At 45.3% G+C, this 26,191-nt stretch overlaps 1 protein-coding gene across 2 annotated transcripts in view; it reads left to right on the top strand.

The window, feature by feature from the left end:
• LOC137532031 (uncharacterized) overlaps window positions 1-9,007 on the top strand; it is a 41,517-nt gene extending 32,510 nt beyond the window's left edge. For both annotated transcript variants that reach the window (XM_068252124.1, XM_068252123.1), the window contains 5 exons: window positions 2,032-2,224; window positions 3,180-3,457; window positions 6,327-6,536; window positions 7,214-7,437; window positions 7,583-9,007. In XM_068252124.1, the coding sequence (XP_068108225.1) occupies window positions 2,032-2,224; window positions 3,180-3,457; window positions 6,327-6,536; window positions 7,214-7,437; window positions 7,583-8,214 (1,537 nt within the window). In that variant the 3' untranslated portion in view covers window positions 8,215-9,007. The remainder of the gene's footprint in view (window positions 1-2,031; window positions 2,225-3,179; window positions 3,458-6,326; window positions 6,537-7,213; window positions 7,438-7,582) is intronic.
• The last annotated feature ends 17,184 nt before the right edge of the window (window positions 9,008-26,191 follow it).

The raw sequence follows: 26,191 nt of genomic DNA, 5'->3' as shown, positions 1-26,191 counted from the left end.
TCTGGCATAGGCACTGGATATCTCTTCTACGGCCTTGTAAAAGACAAACGAGAGTTCTTCTAAACCTCAGAACTGTAATTCCTCCAAATGTCTGTCATGTATAGAGAGACACTCTGCAGAGCAAGTCTTTTTCCTAAAACCAGTTATCTAAAGTAACGGAGGGCTCAGAATTCAAGCATATCCTACTTAAAATCCAACATGTGTTAAGGTTAGTAAAGTGGGCGAAGCCAACACCAGCCAAATACATACAACGCCTGGCCATCAACTAGTATCAAATATAATATACTGTCAATTAAATGATAAAAGAATGTATCTAACCAAAATGGGATAAAAAAAAAACACACAGTGCAGGAATGTGTATAGATGCTGTACAACATGTAACATATTCCGTACTAATATCTTAAAGAGGAACTGTAACGACAAAACGGCCCCTGGGGGTTACTCACCTCGGGTGGGGGAAGCCTCCGGATCCTAATGAGGCTTCCCACGCCGTCCTCCATCCGTCAGGGGTCTCGCTGCACCCCTCCGTGCAGCGGTGACGTAATATTTACCTTCCTGGCTCCTGCGCAGGCGCTCTGACGGCTGTCGGCGCCAAAGTAGGTGGAAATACCCGATCGCCGTCGGGTCTGCTCTACTGCGCAGGCGCAAGTTTCCGGCGCCTGCGCAGTAGAGCGGACCCGACGGAGATCGGGTATTTCCGTCTATTTCCGTGCCGAAAGTCGCCACAGCGCCCCCGCTGGAGCCAGCAAAGGTAAATATTGAACTGACAGTCGGCACAGTCGCCGGCTGTTCGGAGGGCTGCGGCGAGACCCCCGTGGGACAGAGGACGGCGTGGGAAGCCTCATTAGGATCCGGAGGCTTCCCCCACCCGAGGTGAGTACCCCCCAGGGGATCTTTTTGAGGTTACAGTGTCTCTTTAAGCGCAGGCTCCATAACCTCTCCAATAATACTCGCTAGCAGCCTGCTCTACAGAAGGTCTTAACCCTCTATACTTACAGAGCACTTCCTTCCCCCTCACCCTACTCCTAATTCACATCCCAGAAGTCCCAGACTTTCCTAAATGGGTCCTCTTTCTCATGGACCAAAGAGGTTACTGTATATATACTTGTGTATAAGCTGGCACCCCAACTTTTGCCCTTGAAACACCATAATCATGTGTAACCTGTGGATAAGCCGACCTTTCACCTCCCTGTATGTGGGGCAGAGTGCCTCCCCTCTGTATGTGGTGCATGCTTGAGAGTGCATGTATATTATGCAGTGTATGTGATGTGTACATATACCTACCTCTCCTCATCGGCCATCTTCCCATCTCCCTTGCAGCTCTGTGCTTGCTAGAGATCCAGGCTGCAATGTCTTCTGGTCTGCGGGCAGCCATCTTCCTGTCTCCCTTGCAGATTTATACTCGCGCTAACATCTAATGGCCGAGTAGAGAACTGCAAGGGGAACAAGAAGCGACTCCTTGAGATGAGAAACCTGGACATCTAGCAAGCAGATCTGCATGGGAGACACGGCCAGGAACAAGGAGAGGCAACTATACCCACACAACCCCACACATGACTCATATAAGCAGACATCCCACACAAACTTTTTTTTTTTTTTTTTTTCCCTTCTAAAAAATTTGGCGTATGTATGGTAAATGCTCCATTGCTCTCACCCATGTAACTCTATGAATGTCTTCCACTCTTGGAGCAGATCTTTTTTTCGGAAGGCAGCTATTGATAGCCAAGCTGCAGTCAGGATACATATCCTTTGGGTATGGGATCTCAACGTCCCTTTCAGTTTTTCCATTAGATAGATCCAGGGGTCCAAAGGGATAGGTTTCAAAATAACCTTATAGATTGGCGATCGTACTGACTACTGGAAAACCTTTACCTGTGGACAAAACCAAAAAATGTGCTCAATAGTGCCCTCTTCTCCACACAAGTCTCCAACAGCGGTCTAATGTTTCTATTATTCAATGTTAATGCCTTCTAAGAAATGTCTGAGCTGCTCAATTAAGTCTGAAGCCATCTGGTTAATTTCTCTTTACAGATTGAAGCCCTCGAACCCGGAGGAATGCCAGCAGGTCCTGCTTAGAGAGAAGCCCTATATCCTTGACCTAGTACATAGGGCTAACTCTGGAGAAGAACTGCTTGAAACTGATCTCATTTTTTTCGTTTATTACTTACAAGCCCTTCTAATCTTACACTATCTTCACCGTCCAGCTGTTCTCCATGCCATGACCGTAAGTGTTACTCCCTGCTAATATGCTTTTTACTGGTGCAGACCATGGAAAGGTGGTTTCAAGCTCCCTTTTTTTTTTTTTTTTTTTTATAATCAATATTATGATTATTATGAGTTAATACAAATCCCAAATTTCCTCAAATGCGAATCCAAAAACCCCACATACCTAAAATTGCTTTTAACCAGCAACACTAGAAAGATTTTCAGAGGTCTCATCACAGCCTGTGTGAAAAATGCTGTTTGTAACAGTTTGCGTTGGAGTCGAGGCTAGAGCGATACCATGTAGCTACACTTCTTTGTCACTATTCAGAGGAATGATTTACTGTTTGTCCCTGCCCTGCCTGCTTTCTCGCAGATCAAGTGAAAACCGCTGAGGAATTTTTATATACAGAGAAGAATCTGAAAAAAAGGACCTGTACTTTTTCCTTACTCAGATGCTCTCTTCTCACCCGCCCCCCCCCCCCCCCCCCATTCAGAATGAAATCTCCCTGGCTGTAAACTAAGACTGTGTGTGAGACACAGGATCAAGCACACAGACCTGCAGCTGATGTCATTTACACACAATTGAAGCTATATTTCTGCTTTCAATTATTCTGAACACGTTTTATATTACTGCAAATGAAGATTGTTTCTGTATGCTGGATGTGCTGGACACAGTCTTCCATAGTAATGCCCACAGTGAAAACTGTTCTCTGTAAATGTCTTTTTCTTCACATAAAACATGAAAAGATGAAATAAAGCCTTTTTATATTGCTATTTGCTAGTAATTACTGGAACTATGTGGCATTCAGAACTTTAGTTAACTTTGATATAGTTGTCTTTTAACTACTTTTCTTACACACATCGCACAATTCTTATGTGCAGGATTCATTACCTCGAGAGTTGAAAGATTTGAGAATCTTTTCGGATTTGAGAAATTTGGGATTCGTCCAATCTCTAATTGTTTTTTCTGACAGGTCACCCAGTGGCTGGAGAGGCAGCACATTAATATCCAGGTGGGTGCTGACTCTGTCACAGTGGTTGTGATTAAAGTAAATGATGTTGCATCAGATGACCAGAAAGTGGCAGTAATTGTGTTAAGAAAGGAGGAGGAGATTTGGTTCGAAACCTATTTTGCAAAGATTAGGCCGATCTTCCAAAGCCGAACGGATCAAGGTGGAAACGGGTTCTTCCTCTCATCCAGAGGAGAGAGAATCTGTAAAGCAACCAATTACGTACAGCAACTTCAACGAAGGTATGATTTTTATTTGGGGCAAATCCTTTTTAATTAAAAAAAAAAAAAAAAAAGTCAAACCACTATACAGGTAGTCATTGATTTATGAACATCCGACTTACGGACAACCCGCCAAAAGATCGGCCCGAAAATGGGAACAAGTGGACAAAAACATTTTCAAAAAGACTGACCGTGAGGTTTTTGAGATGATCGATTTATAAACTTGGTAAATTGACATTTTGCTACGGTACACTACAGTATATAGCGAGTTCCGAGTTCTGTATACACATTTTAAAGCAAACCTGTGATCCAGCACTGGGATCTGTCACAGACCGCTAGGCCGGTCTGCGGATGGGGTAAATCGATCAGCGTCAGAAATCCTCTTACACGGTCATTTGTTCATCACGAAGGGTAACCCGCGTTCGCAATTTGATGAACTGACTCGCGAAGGGAGCGTTCTGATACCAACCGAATCACTCCACACACATATACAATTCAAAGATCTGCCACCAAGCGAGTTACACAGCCCGCTACTGTAATTTTACTAGGACTTCGAGAACGCTCTATTAACCCTTAGCAGTATGCAGGAACCTGGGTCAGATCGTTATATCTGGGCCGGGTTCTCGCATACGGGTTATAAAGGTGTATACTTCTATTAAACACAGGGTAGCGAGTTCAGGAGAATAGGTACGATTGTGTATGTTCAGCAACAGGTCATAACCGCTAAACGATTTTTAAACGTTTAATAACACAAATGCATTACATACAGTTATATACACCTATTAACATATAAAACACAGAGCTTAAAAATAAAAGGAATAAAATCAGAAAGTTCTTACTTAGTTAGCTGAGCAGTCCATTTGAAGCATGAAGAAAATAGTCCAGTTTAAAAGTAGGCATTCAGTTTAAAAGTCCTTTGTACACTGCAGGCGCTGGCTCTCCTTAGCGCCTGCATAGACGTTCCTTAGTCGATGGAATTTGGAGAACTGGGAGGAGTTCCTTGCAAACGCTTTTTACTGACCAGAGTTTTGGGGCGGTCACTACCTGGAAAGTAGGTGTGTTTGAGGCAGGGTTGCCTCCTGGCAGTCAGATTGCCACCCACAGACTTGGAGCAAGGAATGTACCAATTATTAATAATTTGTGTAATTCCGCCCCAGGTGGGTGCATCGCAAATCCGAGACCATATTCATAAGCAGCATGCGACTCTGTATTAAATGAGACTATACATGCCTAGTCTGTCGAATTTGCTCTACGCAGGCCGGATAAAGTGGTCTCTCTATTGATTCCTGATAGCCAGAAAATTATAAATCATGTGAGTGATAGAACTGATTTCTGGGTATCAGGAAATGTGTTTGTTGTCTTTCTGTGCCAAACCCATCTTGGATTATTAATAAAGTAAATGTTCCCATTGTGTGAAGCTATAAGCTTGGAGGGAAATTTGAAGTTCAACCAGTTTGAGCTGGTTTGGTGGAACATGAGCTATGTGACCAAATGGCTGCTCCCCAGGTGGTCTGGCCACTTGTGAATTCTTTCCTGACCTGAACAGGATGTGGGGGAGGGCTGTACTCCTGCCATGCTCTCAGAAGAAGAGCAAAGAAAGGCATTTTTTTATTCTACCCAGGGCTGACAGTAACTGTGTGGGGCCATACGAAAATCGTTGGCGTTTACGCGCACGACTTTCCGTAATGTTCGTCACAGGATCCTCTGGAAAGTTTGAGTAGATTACATGAAATCCATTCCAATAGCCGTATTTTTCGGACTATAAGACGCTCCTGACCATAAGTTGCACCTTGGTTTAGAGGGCAAAAACCAGGGGGATGGTATATATATTTTCAACCTAATGCATACATGGTGAAGGGGCAACTTGGGGATTATGCCTGCTTTGTACCTCATACCCCCATGTACCTCTTGTCTCCCTGTGTTCTCCTCTGTCCCCTTTGTGTCCACCTCTGTCCTTCTTCTTTATGCCTCTTTGTGTCCTCTGTCCCTGTGTCGTCCTCTGCTTGGGCACAGTACCGAGGTCCTCGACATTGCAGTGGGTTGGAGGTTCGTATTGGCAGGCGCTCACAAGTTAGGAACTCCCTGAATTTGGACTATACGACGCAGTGACTTTTTTTTTTTTTCTCCCCACTTTTGGGGAGAAACAGCGAGTCTTCTAGTCCAAAAAATATAATCATAATTGTAAAATGTTTTGGAAAATTTCACGTAGGACAGGAGGCGGGGCAGGAGAATGAGGGTGACAGTGGGAGGCAGAGGTGACACAGAGGGGGACACTGAAGGTACGGGGACAGAGATGGCACATTATTCACTTAAAGTGTACCCAAGGCGACATGTGACGTGAGATAAACAGGTGTATGTAGAGGGCAAAACCTCGAAATTACCAGGCTGTTTTACTTTGCTGCCTGAAAGGGTTAATTTTCGGGCATGAATGTCATTGCTTGTCTTGTTGTTGGTACCTTGTCGGGAATAAAGTAGACATCCAGTGATAAGTAAATTGCAACCATAAAAGTTTTCCTGTCAGAATTTAACTTCTGAGTGCAGGGAGACAGGGAAAAAAAAAGTCAACAGTTCATGTATTTTCACTCAGGGACACCTAATAGGCTGCCACTGAGCAGGGACGACAAAACATTTAATCTAATTTGTAAATGTTTAAATATCCCATGGTTTTATTTTATATTTAAAGTCATTTTTAGGAATAGGAGGATAAATACAATTGTTTATCATCCGTTTATTATCACCTCGGGTTCACTCTAAGAATGGATTTAGGTTAAGAACTAACCTACAATCCCCTTCTCATTTGTTAGCCAGGGACTACCTGTAAAGTACATACTGTAAATTCCTAGTACTGTGTAAACATCTCGGTTGTCTTTTGTTTGGGGGGGACTCACAGATTCAGTCTTCCTGTTGTGAGCGGACGACATGCAAGAGAGATCTTCAAACGCTGCTGCTTGAGTACATGCAGCCAACAAGAAAAGCAGCAAGTGGAAAACTACCTGCAAAATCCCTTAGTAGAAGATGATGAGCTGTCCATGCAAGAAGCCATAAATACTGCTTATATGATAACTAAACTTCTTACAGCATTGGTCACACCTGCCTCAAGGTTGGTATAGTACCGTATTTTTCGGACTATAAGAAGCTCCGGACTATAAGACGCACCTAGGTTTAGAGGGGAAAAATATACTAAACCTGGTGCATGCATGGTCCAGGGACATCTTGTCAATGTCCTCATCCTGTCCCCCTTGTGTTCTCCCCCGTGTCCACCTTTGAGTCTTCCTTCCCGTCCCCCTTTGTGTCCTGCTCCGTGTCTCCCTGTGTCCTCCTGCACTGCTTCTGTGTAAATGTGATTAGTAGCTGCAGTCCCGTGCATCTCTCACCTGATCCTGGGAGCCTGTGGCAATCGGCTGCTTCTCTTGCTTACTACTTCCCCTCTTAGTGCCGAACCTGGAAGGTACTGGCACTAAGGGGAAGGAGGTGAGTGAGAGAAGCAGCTGATCTCTGGGACTCCCAGGATAAGGCGAGAGATGCACACGGCTGCAGCCGCTGATTACATTTACACAGAGGCAGTGCAGGGAGTCCCCGACATGTTGTCGAACGATTGTATGTCGGGGACTCACTGTATATGGACTATAAGACACAAGGATTCCCCTAACCCCCCCCCCCCCCCCCCCCCGCTTTCTGGGGAGAAAAGGTGCATCTTGTAGTCTGAAAATACAGTAAATGTAAAGATTAGCAGTTATGCTTAATGTTTCTCTTATTAAAACGTATTATTGTTAATAGAGTGGAGGAGGAAGATGATAATGATGATGAAGACGACGACGACGACGACTCAGAAGAAGACAGACGGAAACATTTTAAATTTATTCTTGACCTTTTCCCAGTGGATATCAACGAGCACGGTCCTGGAGTGGATGCCTGTCAAGTTGTTTCCGAAAAACATGCCAATTACTTCTACAATAAATGGAGGAGGCGGCAGTATAAAGAAAGATTAAGTGACATCATTGGTAAAAACTTGTTTGTTTGTGATCGGTTGTGTGTGTGTGTGTGGGGGGGGGGGGGGGGGGGGGGATTGGGGCAGGTATTCTACATTCATGTATAAATGAGACTCTGATATTATATGTCTAATATGGACCATCTTTCATTCATCAGGACACTTCAAGAGGAGCCTGCCAACTGAGGTCCAGATTTTGGAGTACATCAAGCGACAGAGATGGGAGATTAATGTTCCCACCTCCCAGGACGTTCTATTGAACTGGAAACCTGGCAAAACCAGAGGAGATGCGAAAGACACTGGAGACTGGAAGGCCAGAGTAAAATCTCAAGACTGGAAGGGGTTGGCCATTGTAAAGGATAGAGAAAGAGGTGGCGAGAAGCTTGTGGCAACTCAACTTTTCAGCAAAGGTGACGTAGTATGTGACTGCCATGGGATCCTTATCTCAAGAGCCAGAGGAAAGGAAATCTTGGATGAGATGGGATCACAGGAAATGGGCTACATTTTATTTTTCAAAGATGAGCACGGCACAAGACTGGCTATTGATGCAAGAACCATCCCCTGTCCCTGCCACCCCAACATCCCTTCTACTTACGGCAGGAAAATCAACCATTCGCGCAAAGGAGACAATCTCCATCCCTCTCTGAAGGAAATGGATGATGGTACACCGGTGATTTTATTTAAAGCCAAGAAGGACATCCAGCCAGGGACAGAGCTTTTGTACAATTATGGGGTAACTCGGATGTCACACGGTGGAGAAGCTGCAGACCTGCTGTGGCTGGATTCCTAAACACGTGTCAATGCGATATGCAACCTCACTGCGTTTTTAAAGCAGAGACCTGGGTAACCTGGGGAAATCTTGCAAATGGGTGACAAATTGAGCAGAAATGTTATGCAAAATAACCTATTGCAACCTATAAGACGACTGGGCGTATAAGACGACCCCCCAACTTTCCCAGTTAAAATATAGAGTTTGGGTTAGACTCGCCGTATAACACTACCCCTCTTCCAACGCACACCAAATAAAAAATAATAAAAAATCCTATACTTGTGCTATGCATGAACAGATACTGGTGCTGTACTGTATGTGGTACCCAGTATATAACAGTATACAGGTGATTGACTGACTGGTTGGATTGGTCAACTCTCCTTGTCTCCCTGTTTATCAGAGCGGTATAGAAGAATAGATAGCGTGTGCCCTTAAAACACGCCTCTTTACCCCTTCTGGCCCGCCCTATTTTATTTACCTCCTTCTCTGCTTCTCAGATCTCGCACATGTGCACCTGCGCCGCTTCACTACAGTCCTCAGCAGCGAGATCTGAGAGTCTGTAACAGGATAGGGCGTATCACCCGGCATCAATGATACCCGGCGTATAAGACGTCCCCTGATTTTATTTTATTTTTTCAGGAGATACTACTACTGTTAAAAAGTAGTCTTATACGCCAGAATATACTGTAGTTATTTTTTTTATTTTTTTTTTTTATTGCAGTAGTGCTTTGCATTTGGTTAAAGATGTTTAAAAAAAAAAAAAACCACACGCAATAAATGTTCACTTTCAGCCTGCAATCCACCATTTTATATGGTCCACTCATCAGCCAATCAAGTGCAATAATATACACCCGTGTCTGCAGTACCAAATCTAGCAGGAATTGCATAAGTTCAGCAAGATTCAGGTGAGAGGTTTCGGTCTGACATAATCGAAGGGTGCACCGCGTGCAGGTATATCTCTCTCTTTGGCCCCCTTCCCTATCTAACCACTCACCTGATATCACATACTGGAAGCTGCAAAAAAAGAAATTTAACCACTTTTTCCACCACTACAGTATATCTATGTCCTTTCTGACTTCATCTAAGCCAGGAGGACGTAGATATAAGTCCTGTAGCTGAAGCACAAAAAAAGTCCCTAAGGTAACTGTAAAAAAAAAAAAATAATGAAATGATGTAATTTTTTTTTCATTTTTTTTAACAAGTGTTTTATTTCTGTAACTGAGGGGCAGGGTTGGAAGGGGTTAAAGAAAAAAAAACTTTCTGTGTAAAACAAATTCTTTCTGTTTTTAAGAAGGCAAACTTTTTGTTTTTTCTTGGCATTTTAGTAAGGGGGCTTTTAGGACCATTGTAGTCCCTTACACATTCCAATGAGTTCTGGTTCACCATGAACTTGCTGGTTAGTCTGTACCTCTCGGTGTTACAAGCCCTACTCCTTAGAGCCAAATGAATCCATGCCATGCACTGATGAGGATCAAACAATCCGAAACAGTCTGTATGCATGTTGGATTACTCTGGCTCTGTACAAATTAACAAGCTGACACATCATTGCATTCCAGCGGTTCTGGAGGTGTGTTTAGCTTCTAAGGGTAACAATGGTTAATTTGCATATATTCAGCAGTGATGCCTGGGAGACATCTCAAGCTCACTCCACCCTGAATTATCGCAAATTCTTTCTGTTTTAAGAAAGCAAACTTTTTTGTTTTTCTATGTAAAACAGTATACTGGTATAATTAGGTGTATTTTTACTTTTTGACCACAAGATGGTTGTCTAAGACCGTGTTTCTATTAAAAGAACAGGGAAGTGTGGGGTCTGAGTCTCTGAGAGCTTGTGTGACATTATCAAGCTCTCTGAAGACACGGGTAACGGTGATCGGGATTGAGAGTAAAAGATTCTCACATCCTGATCACAGAAGGAGGGGGCTGCGACGGTGGATCGACCGAAAATGGCGTGGGGATCATGAACACAACGGTAAGGTAACAGTGCGCATATCTACCCCCCCTGATCTGCATGTGAAGTTTAAAGGGGCATACCAGAGATCCTAAAGTGGTTAATTTAGGTGTCATAAGCAGAGAACGCTATTGCTGATTAAATAGGGACATACCTAAAATGTCAAAACTGCTCTGGTCCAGAAGGGGGAAACGAGGTCTGGAAACAAAGTGGTTAAAAACACACATGCTGGTGCCCATGGCAGGCGGGGGCCCGAGCTCTGCCACTGCCCAGGACCCCCAAAATCCCTATACAACACCAAGAGGGGGAGTACGGGTGCAGAGCTCGGGGGCCCCCGCCTGCCATGTGCACCAGCATGTATGTCTTTTAAATTTTGCAGCTTCCAGTATGTGATATCAGGTGAGTGGTTAGATAGGGAGGGGGGGAAAGAGAGAGGTATACCTGCACACGTTGCCCCCTGCTGGTGACATAACCTATGATTATGTGCGACTGCATTTAAAGGGGGCTTAGATGCTTTCCTTGCGTTGAATGACATCCATGGCTACAATTACTAGGTAATGCCAATGATGTTAATCCAGGGATTTTATGATCAACAGGGATATGTGAGGGAGCAGGCTGGAGTTGTACTTTGTACTGGTTGAACTCGATGGACGTATGTCTTTTTTCAACCAAAGTAACTATGTAACTATGTAACTATGAAGACTCACCTGAATTTGGCTGAACTTCTGCAATTCCGGCTAGATTTGGTACTGCCGACACGGGTGAATATTATTGCACTGGATTGGCTGATGAGCTGTTTGTGGACCATATAAAATGGCAGATTGCTGGCTGGGAGTGAACATTTTCTTTTATGTGTTTTGCATTCAGCAAATATAGAGGCATAGAGGTGATTGCCCTGGTGGTGGGACACCGGGGCTCCCCTGTACTCACCCTCTTGGTGTTGCATGGGGAGTTTGGGGGTCCCGGGCGGTGGTAGAGCTCAGGGCCCCAGCCTGCCATGTGCACCAACATGAGGGATGTTAAAAAAAAACAACACACAATTTGTATAGCTCTTTTCTCCCGTTGGACTCAAAGCGCTCGAGAGGCAGCCACTAGAATGTGCTCAGTAGGCAGTAGCAGTGTTGGGAAGTCATGCCTAAGAACTCCTTACTAAATAGGTACAGTCTTAATCAGTGCCTTGACATAGGAGACCTATCCAGCCACTGTAGTAGAGTAGTGTCTCTTAGAGTCAGTCTGAAGCCAAAATTAAATACAAAACAGATACTTTAGGAAAGGGAAATCTGTGGGTCCTATAGAGCCTTCCCATTCCTCTCTTGGTCGCCTCGTTCCACAGCTGGCTTCCCCCGTTCGTTTCCGACCAATGGGTCGGAAACTGCTCTCCACTGCTGCAGTAGGCTTTGGAAGGCTTTGGGAGCCCAAGTATTCCCAAAGACGGGCCTCTCCATACTGAGCATGCACAAGCACACACTCTTGTGCATGTGCGGTACGGAGCCGCCTATACCCACAAAATATAAGACCTCCCTGAAAATAAGGCCTAGCACATATTTTGAAGGAAAAATATAAGACAGTCTTATGTTGGGGAAACACGGAACATACCTGGGGCTTCTTCCAGGCTGATTGCTGCCTTCGCCATCCTCCTCTGCTTCCTGGATCTGCCAGTAGAAGCAAGGTATCTTCGCTAGTCGGCGCAGTATGCCCAGACTGTTGAAGATAACCATGCATCTACTAGCAGATTCAGGAGGTCGGTGAGGGAGGTAATTTTGGCCTGGAGGAAGCCCCAGGTATGTATAAAATTATTCTTTCAGCCCGGGTTTACTTTGACAAGCGACTTTCTGGTAAAAAGAAAAAGCTCAAGGACTTCACACTGCACGGACCTGTCTCTAGTTTGCACCGCTCTCCCGTTGCTGGCTTCTGACCCTGTGATTATTGTGAGCCAAATAAATCGGCTCTTGACCAGCTCGAGCAGAGCAAGTGGGCTGCAGAGAAGGGAGAGCAGAGGGAGCATGCGCTGCGGTAATTGAAATCTACACCCTGGCAGGGAGAACTGGTCCCAAATGGCATAGGTTTCAATTACCGTGGTCTAGAAGTGGTTAAAGATTTCTGGAACAGCCTGGGATCCTGTTGGAAAGATGAGGAAATCAATGCTGCTGACTAAAAAGGTCATGGATTAGTTCAGATGGTTGTGTGAAAAAGGAGGCATTCCAGAGATAAACAATGAGGTGTGGCACTTCATTACATGGTGGCATATTTGTGAATACATATGTCCAAGTTCAATTATGCAATGTTTCTCTTTCTGAATGTGATAGTTAGGAAGTTACTTGGCTACAGGATCCCGGCATTCACTTCTGATTTCCGATCACAGGGTATTGCATGTGATTGGGGCTCAGAAGCTAGTGTCAGCATTACAGCGCCACCCGGCGGTGGAAGGGGGTAATGGGAAAAGACTTTTCCTTCACCCGTTTTCAATCACTGGGATGCGCCGCAACGCTGACAGTGTTTTCCCGATCACATGTAATACTATGTGATCGGAACTTAGAAGAGGATGTCTAGAGCGCACCGCCGCAGGTGGATGAAGACAATATGACCACTCCCTGTATTACTCTAAAAGGTTAATAAAGTAAGCCGTCTTATTTCCCAACAAATTATGCAAATATCAACCTGGCACAAGAGGGTACTGATGAAGCCCATAAAACTTGTTTGGTCTATCCGTTGGGAGCTGTGTTGGGGGGGGGGGGGGGGGAGGAAGGAAAAAAATACAAAAAAAAAAGCAAGGTTTTTTTTTTTTGTTGTTGAGTAGTAATGAGTCTGTTTCTCTCCCTCTAAATTTTCAGCCAGCTAAAATGAAAATCTTACCGGGTCCACAAAATTAAATGGCAATTTCTCCAAATATTATGGGTGGCTATATACAAAGCAATAACATTCTATTTCCTTTTTGAAAATGCCCATGTGGAACGAAGCTTGATTCCTCCTCCCCCCTGCTTTGAGGTGCTGCAAGATTGTGATTAGACCTGATCATATTTGTTCCTTTTTGGTAATAACCTACAATAGTTATGGGTTCTGTTTTGTTTTTCTTTGTTATCTTAGCTTTAAATGCTAACCATAGGTTTTCTTCATAGCAGTATGGACATTGTTATACTGTACGTGTATAATGCCAGTTGCTTGCCAAATATCTGATTGTGGTTTATCCACATTTTTCTGGCTTTTGGATTGCTATACATGCTGTTTTGGTTTATTTCTTTACTTGACATCATTTCCTGACAACTGGTATGTTGAAATGTTGCTACTGTTGTATATTTTGTTAATGCTATTTTGGTATTAAAAAAAATGTTACCAAAAAAAAACTAAAACCTTGATCTCCTGCTGAATATGTAAAGGTGGCTTTACATCTAGCGATGATGGGCAGACCAACCAAGAGACAAATCTCTCTCAGATCGAATCTTATCAAACAGAGATCTGTTTGCTGCCCATACACCACAGGCTGATTCCTGATCGATTTCAGCAATATTTTGGTAATTGGCCTCGTGATGCCGCCTCGCTGCTCCTTGTTGTCGTCATCCCCCCACCCCATGTTATATGTGTCCGTGCATTTATACTTTACCTTTCATGCCATCCCCCCGAGTGTCTGCACTGCTTTTGTGCACTGGCGTTACATGTGGTGGTGCGTGTGTGACTGTGCTATATGCCGGTTGTCAGGTGGGACCCAAATGTGGAAATACAGCGTGGGCACTCTGTGGGAGGGGGGGTTGGGCCAGTGGGTGGCATGACTGGTAAAGTATAAAACATTTGGGACAGTCATGCCACTACTAACATGCATTAGATCTACCAAGTCGGCCTGAGATTTAACAGCAGGTCCTCTTGATACATTTGACCAATTTCAGCCCAAGATAAGTTGGTTAATCGATTGGGTATGCTTACCGAATCAGATGGTCAATCAGCCGCCAAGTCGATAGATGTATGGCCACCTTAAGTTTGTGCATTTTACAGCGACATGAGCAGTGTAGTTTTTAACTATAAGATTCACTTTTTCTCCCCCAAAAGTGTGTGTGTGTGGGGGGGGGGGGTCTTGAAGTCCACTGCACATACAACTACAAAGCCCTGCATGTGGCAGACACCTTCTCTCCCCCCTTTCTCCCCAATGTGTTCCAATGCACTCTTCCTACTTACTATTTCCACGTGGCTAATCCACCCCCCTCCCCCCCCCCCCCCCCCTGACCGGCTGACTCTCTGATACCCATCCAGACTGTGTGGTGTTGAGTGATATGGGGAGCCCTGAGTCCAACACCCATGTGGTTCCCTGGCATCGGCTCCCGTGACATTGGGATCCTAGTCAGTTCGGGTTCATGTTGCCCACTTCGCACATATCTCTGTGCAGTCTGCATGCTCTGCACTGACCACTCTGTGCACTAGAACCCTCCTTGCTGATCAGATAGACTGACCTGTATGTGCTGGGACCCTTTTGCTGACTGTGAGCTCCACCACTTCTGTATTTACACTGCCATATGTGACCATAGTGGACGAAATGCGCCAGCTGGAGGCGGAGAGTAGATGGGGGACTCAGAACGTCTGGATGGAGGACTGGGAGCACACCAGTAGGCTAGGTGAGGGCTTTCGCACTTGCAGTTGGTGGGGATTTGAGGGTAAGTGCAACTGCAGGTATTAGTGTAGATGGTAGGGGTAGCGTGGCTTACTGTAGCTGGTGGGGCAGCAGAGGTTAGTGTAGGGTAGTTAGTAAAGCTGCTGGGGGCAGCAGGGGCTAGTTTAGCTAGACTATGGGGCAGGTCCACCATGTTTAGCGCCATCCCTTCTCCCTATCCACACCTCCAGCACATCCTCATTTCCCCCGATTGAGAATTTTTGCATGTGCTTTGGTGTGAGGTTCCATCTGGCAGTGGTCTTAAACAAGGTGAGTTGCAGCTCTGTGTCCTGAATTTTTTTTTTTTTTTTTTTTTTTTTGCGCTAAGAGAACAACCCAAGTCCTTTCCCCATTTTGAACAGGGTGGATGATGCTTATGAAGCTTCATAAGGCTTCTAATTTTAAGAAAAAATGGTTTTCAAAGATATGTAGTTGCTTGGAGTTGATTGAATGTAAGATGCTACGTGCTTGGGTCAGACGGACCCCATATTTCGCTCTGTCTGATTGTCTAGTAAATTCCGAAGGAGCAGTCGCCCCCCAAGATTGATAATACATGTATCAATACTTCTTTTGTTTCTGTAGAAACAGGTTTCCGACATACCAGCAACAAATTCCTAATCTTTCTCTCAATGAGGTGAAGGGTCAGTTTCGTTATGCCATCTTGAAAATGTTGGTTTTATCAGTGGGCGATAGAATATGCTCTATATATGTTAAAGAGGAATTTCAGCCTAAACAAACAAACATGCTGTCATTAAATTACATTAGTTGTTAATTAAAATAGACTGGTAATATAATCTCTTACCCAACTTGTTTTAAAAGAACAGGCAAATGTTTGATTTCATGACGGCGCTATCTTTTTGTTTGAAAGGAGGTGACGGGGAGCATGACACACAGTTCCAACTGTCCTGTGTGCTGATTACCCTTCCCAGTTGCTAGGAACAACAACATAGGAAATCCCATCATGCGTTACACAGCATCAGGGACAAAAAGCCCGGGCAGTTTTCTATGATAGGGCAGAGCTTAGCTTTTGTACAGCTAAAAATAAGGCTTATGGAAGAAAAACAAAGTTCTGATGCTGTGAAACTGTTAGGCCCGGTTCACATTAGCGTTCCCTGTCCGGATCTGCCTGATCGGATCCGGACCGTATACTGTACAAACGGAACGTACGTTCCGCATAGCAATGCAAAGTCTATGCGGACGTTCACACGCGTACGTTCCGTACAGAACGGAGCCGGATCGGATCCGGACTCCAGACACTTTTCCAACATGCGCTATTTTTCGGGTCCGGATCATCCGGCCCACGCACCCGGACCGGAGCCTGACTGCACCATCCGGTAATAGGAACCTATGGGGAACGGAAAGCACAGAACACACAGGATACAAACACCTGACGTTCTACCCCATTTCCTATGCGTATTCTAGTGGCCATTTCGGATGGGGACACATGGGCAGCAGTGACCTTACGTGCTGGAGCTGTTGGTAGTATGTCGGAGGTGGAGGTGAGGCCTAAACAGCGGAGGACCTGATTCTACAGGTGCACCTTCTGCTGAACCCAACAATTTTTTTATTATATTTTGCTGTTTTTACCACACGGATCCGGATGGCAGCCTGATGCAAACGGATAGGATCCGGATAGGAACCATACGGTTCCGTCCTGGATCAGGTCCTGATCCGATCCGGTCCGTTTGCATGCCAAAACGCAAGTGTGAACGGGGCCTTAAAGAAACACCACACCTTTTCAGTGCTGTTGAGTAGATTTTTAGTCTAGTATTTTCCTCGATACTTAAAGGGAACCTCCAAATTGAAATTGCACTCTTCCTTCTCCAACCCCGGCTATGTTTTGTTAGTTCCTTTAGACTGTAAGACCTTTTGGCCAGGGCGGACAGACAGACAAATGACAGCGCTCAAGGCTTCACCTGCAATGTAAACCAACAGAGGCAATGCAGAGCCCCACTGGGGCCAAATACATACCTTGAATGCAAAACAGATGCAAATGATGTGCTAATTCTAATCTAAAAACTTGGATGTAGATTAGAAACAATGAATGCAGCTAGTCACTAGTATACTTATGTGCAATTTGTACAGCGGGAGACATGGCAGTGCTTTCCTCCCCATTTTCTTGCAATGCTGTGGAATGGGTGTACATACCTCCCAAACCTGTGTAAAATATGTAGTTAAAGGAGTAAGTGCTACTTACCCAGGGCTTCGTCCAGCCCCAAGCTCCCAGCATGTCCCTTGCCGCAGCTCTGCCCGCAGCCTTCCGCCTCCTCTGCCTCCCGGTCCCCGGCAATGACGTCAGGCCATACTGCACCTGCGTGAGCGGTGCTGTCAATCAGCGCCACATGGACCGGAGCGTACTGCGCAGGTGCTTTTCTGTGCCTGCGCAGTACGCTCCGGTCCACGTGATGGTGACTGACAGCACCGCTCACGCAGGCGCGCAGTATGGCCTGACATCATCGCCGGGGACCGGGAGGCAGAGGAGGCGAGGGACATGCTGGGATCTTAGGGCTGGACGAAGCCCAGGGTAAGTAGCCCTTATTTTGTTCAAATATCCCTGATAATTTTAAAGTCCACCTCCAGCCAAAAAAGGTCTGAATGGCAATACATTTATGTAGTCTATGCCAGGGCCGGTTCTAGAAAGGCACATACGAGGGGGCAGTCAGAAATGTGAAGGTGGCATCCTGTTCGAGCACAATTTTTCTCATTAATGCTAGTGCACTGCGGCGGAAAATGGGTGTGGTCATGTCGGCGTGGCTAACTGTAATATAACGCGCAACAGTGAGGTGACAATGCAAGAACCATTACTTTCGACACATGAAATGCAAGAACCATTACCTGCAACATAAAATGCAACAACCATTATCTCCGACACATGAAATGCAAGAATTATTACCTCCGACACATGAAATGCAAGCAGTGAATGCAAGCAGCGCAGCAGAAATGGCCCAGTTACATAGCTGAGGCTTCTTCCAGCCCCCTGGAGTCTTCCTGATCCCTCTGTCTTCCTGGACTGTTCGGTTCCACTATGTCACCCTCTGAATGCGCAGCCCTGTAGCGCACGCTTCCTCCAATGTGCTTCTGTGGACGGGAGCACTCTTTGCTTGCACAATAAGCAAAAATTGCTACAGCACATGTGCAGAACGCTCAGCCACAGGAGTGCGATAGAGGTGCGCAGTGGCTGGGCGACCCCTGAGTCACTTGGTTTATGGTGGGGGACAGCAGAGGAATAGTGGAGCAAAAATTAGGGCAAGGGAGCAGGAAGACTTAGGGCTAGTTCACACTTGATTTAAAAACGTATCCGTAGCTACGTTTTTTGTCCCGGACGAAAAACGTAGCCACGGATACCAATGTTAAAAATAGGAACAGTACACACTCAAGTTAAAAACGTATCCGCGTAATACGTTTTTAAACCCGGAACGCTGAGTCCGGACTTGCAGCATTTTTCACGGACCCGTATACACGTACGGGTAGTGAAAATCAATGGGGAAACGGGCCTCCCTCTTCACTGACATTTTGGGACACTGGAAACGGATCAGTTTCCAGTGTCCCATGGTGAAGGAGGGGGCCGCCATGCTGGAGGGGGTAGCAGCCAGGACGGGGGGCTGCGGGCAAAGCGGCGGCCAGGGGGGGTCACATCCCCCCCCCCCTTGCTCACCTGGGTGCCCCCCGTCCCCGCTCCCCCTCCAGCTCGCATATAATGTAATAATTTGTACCTAGGGAAGTTCGGCGAGCCGGGCACTTCCGCCCACACCGCTCGCCGTCACTTCCTGCGATGCCGCCCACTGAAATACAGAGGGCGACATTGCAGGAAGTGACGGCGAGCGGTGTGGGCGGAAGTGCCCGGCTCGCCGAACTTCATTAGGTACAAATTATTACATTATATGCGAGCTGGAGGGGGAGCGGGGACGGGGGGCACCCAGGTGAGCAAGGGGGGGGGGGAAGTGACCCCCCCTGGCCGCCGCTTTGCCCGCAGCCCCCCGTCCTGGCTGCTACCCCCTCTAGCAAAAAAAAACAAAAAACACGCAAGCGGATCCAAAACGTGTGCTGCAAAAAAGGCAGCACGGATCCGTTTGCGTTCCGGGTTTTGAAAATCGGAGCCCGGACCGCGGATGCGTCCCGCACCCGGAGCTAGTGTGGCCCTAGCCTTAGTGTCTGAAGCCAATTTAAAAACTTTTTTTTTTTTTAACCTGTTAGCTAGGTTAAGGAATATGGCCAGTGCTAAAACGCCGCAGTCCTGCGGCAGAACGAGGGTTTTATACCTACCAAATCCTGGGGCAAAAATACACGACTTTTTTTAAAGTTGTGGATTTTGCTGCCTGGGGAGGCAGAGCTTAGCGCTGTAGCTCTGTCTCCATTAGCGTCAATCCTCCGCAGATCGACGCCTCTCCCTGCCCCTCTCAGTGAAAAAAGACAGAGGGTAGGGGATTGACATGAGTAGAGGCACAGGCCATATTCCTTAACCTAAATAACAGGTAAAAAGTTTTTAAATTGGCTTCAGTCTCTCTTTAAGGGGGCTGGAAGAAACACCAGTAAGTAAATAGGAAATTTTTGTTTTTCAGTAAAGTTCCTTTAAGCTCATTCTTCTGAGATTCTGTAGCACTTAACTTCCGTTCACACTGTTGTAAATATATTATCCTGTATTTTTTCAATAAATATTTCTTAAGAGTCCCTTAAGCTTTGTCTTCCCATTTGTAAGACATACACCTTTAACTCCTTTGTCTCCTCTGGTTAATTTTTCCTTTGAGTGAAGCTGTCAGCCATACTATCTCAGAAAAAACACACATATAAGTAGATAAATACTTGCTTTACTTACATAGCACATGTATTGCACTGTCCATGTTTTGATTTTAGTGGTTTTTCCTTAGTAAAAAAAAAAAAAGAGAGAGAGAAAATCCTTCTTAGGATTTAACATTTTGTCTGTATCTATCTTGAAGCTACTCCTGACATCATTTCCTCCCTTACTTTGTGTATCATTGCCTGACCCTCCCTGTCTTCAGAAACTCTCACCCAGCTCAATAGAAAGTGCATTGAGAAATATTGGCCAATCAGAGAGGAACAGAGATGTGGGAGGGGGAATGAGGCTTCAGCCAATCAGTCTGCATTAGTTAAAGTGAACCTCCAGACTAAAAATCTACTCAGCAGCACTGAAAAGCCTTGGTGTTTCTTTAACAGTTCCACAGCATCAGAACTTTGTTTTTCTTCCCCAAGCCTCATTTTTAGCTGCACTAAAAACTGCCCGGGCATTTTTTTTCCTTGATGCTGTGCAAAGCATCATGGGATTTCTGATGTTCTCGTTCTGCTGTTTTAGTACAAATATTTATTTATTTTTTCAAATATTGAGTTTATCTGAAGCCTATGCAGCTGGGAGGGGTGATCAGGACACAGGACAATTGGAACTGTGTCTCATGCTGCCTGTCACCTCCTTTCAACCAAAAAGATGGCTGCCCCTATGAAATCACAAACATTTGCCTGTTCTTTTAAAACGCGGTGGGTAAGAGATTATATTACCTATCTATTTTAATTAACACAACTAATGTAACTTAATGACAGTATGTTTGTTTAGGCTGAAGTTCCCCTTTGACTTTTGGATTGCCTGGTTAGCATCCTTATTTATTTACCAGATAAAAAATAAAGAATTGATTTTATGCCTGACAGCTACTTTTCCCCCCCAAACTTTGTCTCTGCTGGACTATACAATACAGTTTAGGTACAAAGGTTTGTTTACTGAATTAGGCCTGGTGCACACCAGAGGAGTTTTTCTTTTTTGAGTTTTTAAATCTGCTGCTAATGTTATCCTATGTGTCTGTGCACACTGGAGCAATGAGGTTTTGTAAAAAAAAAACAACCATAGCATTACATTGGGAAGAGCTTTTGAAACCTCTAAAAGCTCTTCCCAATGTAATGCTATGGGTTTTTTTTTACAAAACCTCATTGCTCCAGTGTGCACAGACACATAGGATAACATTAGCAGCAGATTTAAAAGCTCAGAAAAACTCCTCTGGTGTGCACCAGGCCTTACTGTGTGCTGAAAGAGTGTAGAAACATTAGACCACTGTGGCGATTTAATTTGTCTACCTCCCTTTATTGGGGAAGTTTCCCTCGGATTTTGTCTATCATTGGACACTGAGAACTAAATACCGATGAGAAATTTCTACAATCCGGACATGGAAAAAAAGAAAATTGGGGAACCATTAATAAATGTTCCTATCTTCCTTTCTGGGAACTATCCCTCACTTCCTGGTCAAATGACTATTGTCCAGAAAGAACAAGAAAATCTGAACAATAGGAAAAAAAGCAAAATAATGTTTTAACCACTATTCATTAAAAAATTTATTACAGTTTTCTAGATTGTCATTTTTAATTTTGGATGTAGGTTAGTTTTTGGATATTGTTTTCATAATATAAATTGGCTTTAAAGAGTCTGAAGCTCACCAAAAAATACCGGTACCTCTTTTTTTTTTTTTTTTTTTTTTTTTTTTACTTGTCACTTATCTTAAGCAATAACATCATAGCTGAAATTCTGCATTACCACGGCAGAACAATGTATTTATAACCCCGAAATCCCTGGGGCACAATTCGGGCATCACTTTCTGGTAGAGGCAGAGCTTTACACAATAGCTCTGCCTCTGCTCGAGTCAATCTCCACCTCTCCCCACCCCTTTCACTCTTCTTTCACTGAGAGGGGCAGAAATTGACTGGACTGGAGGCAGAGCTACAGTGAAAAGCTCTGCCTCCCCCCTGGGAAATTCTGCCATTACAGAGTATACTGGTCCAGGCTCATAGTACTGTAAAATACCCCATTATCCAGAACTCAGTTATCCTGATTAGTCTAAAGCTGGCCACTAACGGTCCAATTTCTAGCGAAAAATCGTTCGAGCGATCAGAAATTCTGATCGGACGAAAAATCGTTCACTACACCATCAACTAACCAATCATTGCTTCCTATCTATCACGACCACCAAGAAAATTCAAATTTTCGGTCGACGAAAATTCATTCATTTTTTTCACTCGTTCATAATCGATTGTGTCCACCAATGGAGATTATTTACAACCAATCCGATTAGAATTTCTGATCGCTCGAACGATTTTTCGCTAGAAATTGGACCATTAGTGGCCAGCTTTAAGCAACCAGAAAAACAATTTCTGGCCTTGCAGGATGTATAAATCTACTTTTACACTTTTTTGTACAGTAATAAACCTGTTACACTAAGTTAACCGATTCCGGCCTGACGCAGTACAAATCTACGGCGGGCAGGGGGCACTGCGGTCCTGACCGGACGTATCTTCTATGTCCCATTGACCACACGCTCCCGCCATTCCCGTCGCGTTCAACCCGCCGAAATTCGCATGCTCTGCCGCCTCTGTGACGGCAGAGCACTGTGAGCCAGGCAGGAGCCGGTTTCATTGGCTCCTGGCCCGGTCTTTCATATAAGCAGCTTCCATTGGCTTACATGGGAAAACAGGGTCAGGAACCAATGAGAGCGGCTCCTGACCCGCTCACATGACTCTTCCGTCATAGAGACGGAAGAGTCTGTATCCTGGGGGTCCCGGCAAGCGGTGATGACGGCTGTTGCGGTGGTAAGGTGCAGTGATTCGTCGGGATTGGACCAGCGGTCTCTGGTCCTTAGGTGCCTGGAGGCCGCTGGTCCGAAAGTGGTTAAGCTTGTTCATTGTAATTTGTTTTTAATAACTGTATTCGAACATTACAGAATATGTACAGGCCTCCATGCTTGAGCTGTGTAAACCTCTCCTCTGTAGTGCCTGCCAGTGCTCACAAAACAGAGTGATGTGGCCACCACCAAGGTACAAAAACCAGTCAGGCTATACTTAAAGAGAGTCTGAAGCCATTCAAAATACTTCTTTTTACCGGCTATTTCTGTTGAGCAATATGAGCAGGGCTTAAACGCTGCATCCCCACGGCAGAACGAGGTCTTTATTCCCCCATATGCACACTGGACCCTGTTGCATGAAATTGCATATAAGGTATTGCAGGAACTCCAAGGTTAAAACCACTGCCACTATTGGCATATCAGGAAAGATTGCCCCCTCTCCTCTGCCGACCAAGGTTTCAGCCTTCCGCCGTCAGGGAATAATTGGCTAATAGCCAGTTTTTGCACTTTTTCAAAGCACTAGTGCAATACTAACTAATGGCAGGGATCGCACTGCCGCGATTGCCAGATTGTGGGAAATTTGCGATAAGCAGTAATCACAAAACACGGTGCATGCAGCATTTTTCCAAGATTCTAGAGCAGGGGTAGGGAACCTATGGCTCAAGAGCCAGATGTGGCTCTTTTGATGGTTACATCTGGCTCACATACAGATCAGGAGGGGTTGATTCACTAAGATACACTGCTCAAGCAGCGCAGCTTAGTGTGGCAGCGCAAGTAACATTTTCAAAGTAGTTAATAAATGCAATATAAATATATACAGAAAATCATTAAAATCAACAATTAAAGAGACAAGTAAGCCAGTGTAAAATAAAAGGGAAGAAAATACGAATACTTTTCAGGTGAAATATGTCCGCTTTGGAAAACAAGTTAAAGTCCTTTGTTTCAGATTGGAAGGACTGAGAAACAGAGAACTTTAACTTGTTTTCCAAAGCAGACATATTTCACCTGAAACTTAAGTATTCGTATTTTTTTCTTTTTATTTTACACTGGCTTACTTGTCTCTTTAATTGTTGTTTTTAATGATTTTCTGTATATATATTTATATTGCATTTATTAATACGTCTAAAAAGTCATTTTCTGGCTACATCTACTATTCAGCCACACGGAACAAATCCTAGCTTTCTTAAAGTTTACCAGAGATGAACGTTTTACACAAAATAAACATATCAAACGAAAGCTTGTAAAGAATCGATCCATTATTGCTCCAGGAAAAATCCAATATGGCCGCCGGCTCATATATCCCTTCTGCTTCCGGGTTATGAGTTGTTCTGGATGTACTGTCTTGGCTCTATAAAACTAAAGACAAGCAGGGCTGTTGTTGCAGCCTTTTATCTGAGTGCTCTCAACTTTATTATTCTGGTATGCTGTGTGGCTGCCTGTAGGAAGTGTCTCTCATAGGAATGAAACTGCACAGATAATAATGACAGCACAGTGCACACAGATCACACAACAGCCACACTTGTCTGTTGTTTCAGAGCTTCTTTCTCAGCAGAGCAGCCCCCCCATATGTCATCAGAGCTCTGAGTATGCAAAGCAGAAAAGCTGAGCCAGGAGGGGGCAGGCTTGAAAAGACTTCACAGAAGACTGACTCAGCTATAATGATTCCAAGTCAAACCTAGACTGAATGCTCAGTCAGGGATTCTTATCAGAGCTGATAACAAGCAGATTGAGCAAAGAAGGATGAAACTAAAAGCAGGGTGTTTACTGTCATGTTCCCAATGATAAATGTAGTAAAATACATAAGGGTGCTTCATCTCTGGTTCTCTTTAAGATTCGCTACCGAGAAGTGTTGTGATTAGCCAGAATAGCCTGTTAACTGGTTTTATTCGCAGGTCTTAGAATCAGTTAGAATGGGCTTCTCTTTCCCATTTAAAAAGAGATGTTCTGTAGCATGCACTAATAATAACTTACTTATGCTACCCCAAAACGAATGGCTGCTCCAATTGTCCCACTCTGGACCCTGTCAGGTTCAATGACTTTGTAGAACGAGATCTCCACACTTTGATTGGCCCAATAGGCTGCCGGTCACTTGACAGGCAGCCTATTGGGTGAAAGTGCTAGTCAGTGTTAGTCAGTATTTCTCCTGTCTGGCTATCGGGGAAATTGCTGATGTTGCTGAAACCCAAGAGAAGCGGAATATGTATCTGACACTTCCGCCTCCCGGCAGATCAACTGTATACAGATCACCATGGCAACAGTGACGTGAGCCCTACTGTCCCAGTTTGAAACATATTGTATGGCTCTTACGGAATAACATTTTAAAATATGTGGGGTTTATGGCTCCCTCAGACACACGCCCGTTTCTTGGGGCGTGCCGCCGCCCGGGGCACTGTTGGGAGGGGGGAGCCGGAGCCGTGGGGAGGGCAGCCCGACCTCTCTCTCTCTCTCTCCCGGGCCGCCCTCCATGCTCCCCCCTCCAGACTGCAGAGTAATGCGCAGGGAGCGCTGTATACAACATACCTCCCTGCGTTCTAATCGCTGCTCTCTCGCCGCCGGTCTCTTCCTCTCTGCCTATACGATGATACACACGCTGCTTCCGGCTAACAGGAAGCAACGTGTGTATCATCGTATAGGCAGAAAGGAAGAGACCGGCGGCGAGAGAGCAGCGATTGGAACGCAGGGAGGTATGTTGTATACAGCGCTCCCTGCGCATTACTCTGCAGTCTGGAGGGGGGAGCATGGAGGGCGGCCCGGGAGAGGTCGGGCTGCCCACCCCACGGCTCCGGCTCCCCCCCTCCATTATAGGGGGGCAGCTACCTATCTAACCTATACTGGGGGGCACCTACCTAATCTAACCTACGCTGGGGGGCACCTACCTAATCTAACCTACGCTGGGGGGCACCTACCTAATCTAACCTATGCTGGGGGGCAGCTACCTATCTAACCTATACTGAGGGGCACCTACCTAATCTAACCTGCACTGGGGGGCAGCTACCTATCTAACCTACACTGGGGGGCAGCTACCTATCTAACCTACACTGGGGGGCAGCTACCTATCTAACCTATACTGGGGGGCACCTACCTAATCTAACCTATACTGGGGGGCACCTACCTAATCTAACCTATACTGGGGGGCACCTACCTAATCTAACCTATACTGGGGGGCACCTACCTAATCTAACCTATACTGGGGGCACCTACCTAATCTAACCTATACTGGGGGCACCTACCTAATCTAACCTATACTGGGGGGCAGCTACCTATCTAACCTACACTGGGGGGCACCTACCTAATCTAACCTACACTGGAAGGTAGCTACCAACTAACCTACACTGGGGGGCAGCTACCTAATCTACCCTACACTGGGGGGGCAGCTACCTAATCTAACCTACACTGGGGGGCAGCTACCTATCTAACCTATACTGGGGGCACTTATCTAACCTGTATTGAGGGCACCTACCTAGCTAGCCTATACAGGTGGCAACTATACTGGCTACCTATATTGCAGGCACCTACCTAAATAACCTATACTGGGGGCACCTACCTATCTAACCTATGCTGGGGGCAACTATTCTGGCTACCTATATTAGAGGCACCCACCTAGCTAACCTGTACTGGGGAACCTACCTATCTAACTTATACCGGGGGCGCCTGCCTATCTAACCTATACTGGGGGCAACTATACTGGCTACCTATACTGGAGGCACCTACCTGGCTAACCCATAGTGGGGGCAACTATACCTGCTCACCTATGCCTGGCTACCTATACTGGGGTACCTATTCTTGGCTACCTATACTGGGGGGACC

Source organism: Hyperolius riggenbachi, chromosome 9 (genome assembly GCF_040937935.1).
Source record: "Hyperolius riggenbachi isolate aHypRig1 chromosome 9, aHypRig1.pri, whole genome shotgun sequence".
NCBI lineage: Eukaryota > Metazoa > Chordata > Amphibia > Anura > Hyperoliidae > Hyperolius > Hyperolius riggenbachi.
This window is presented reverse-complemented; position numbering and strand designations above follow the sequence as displayed.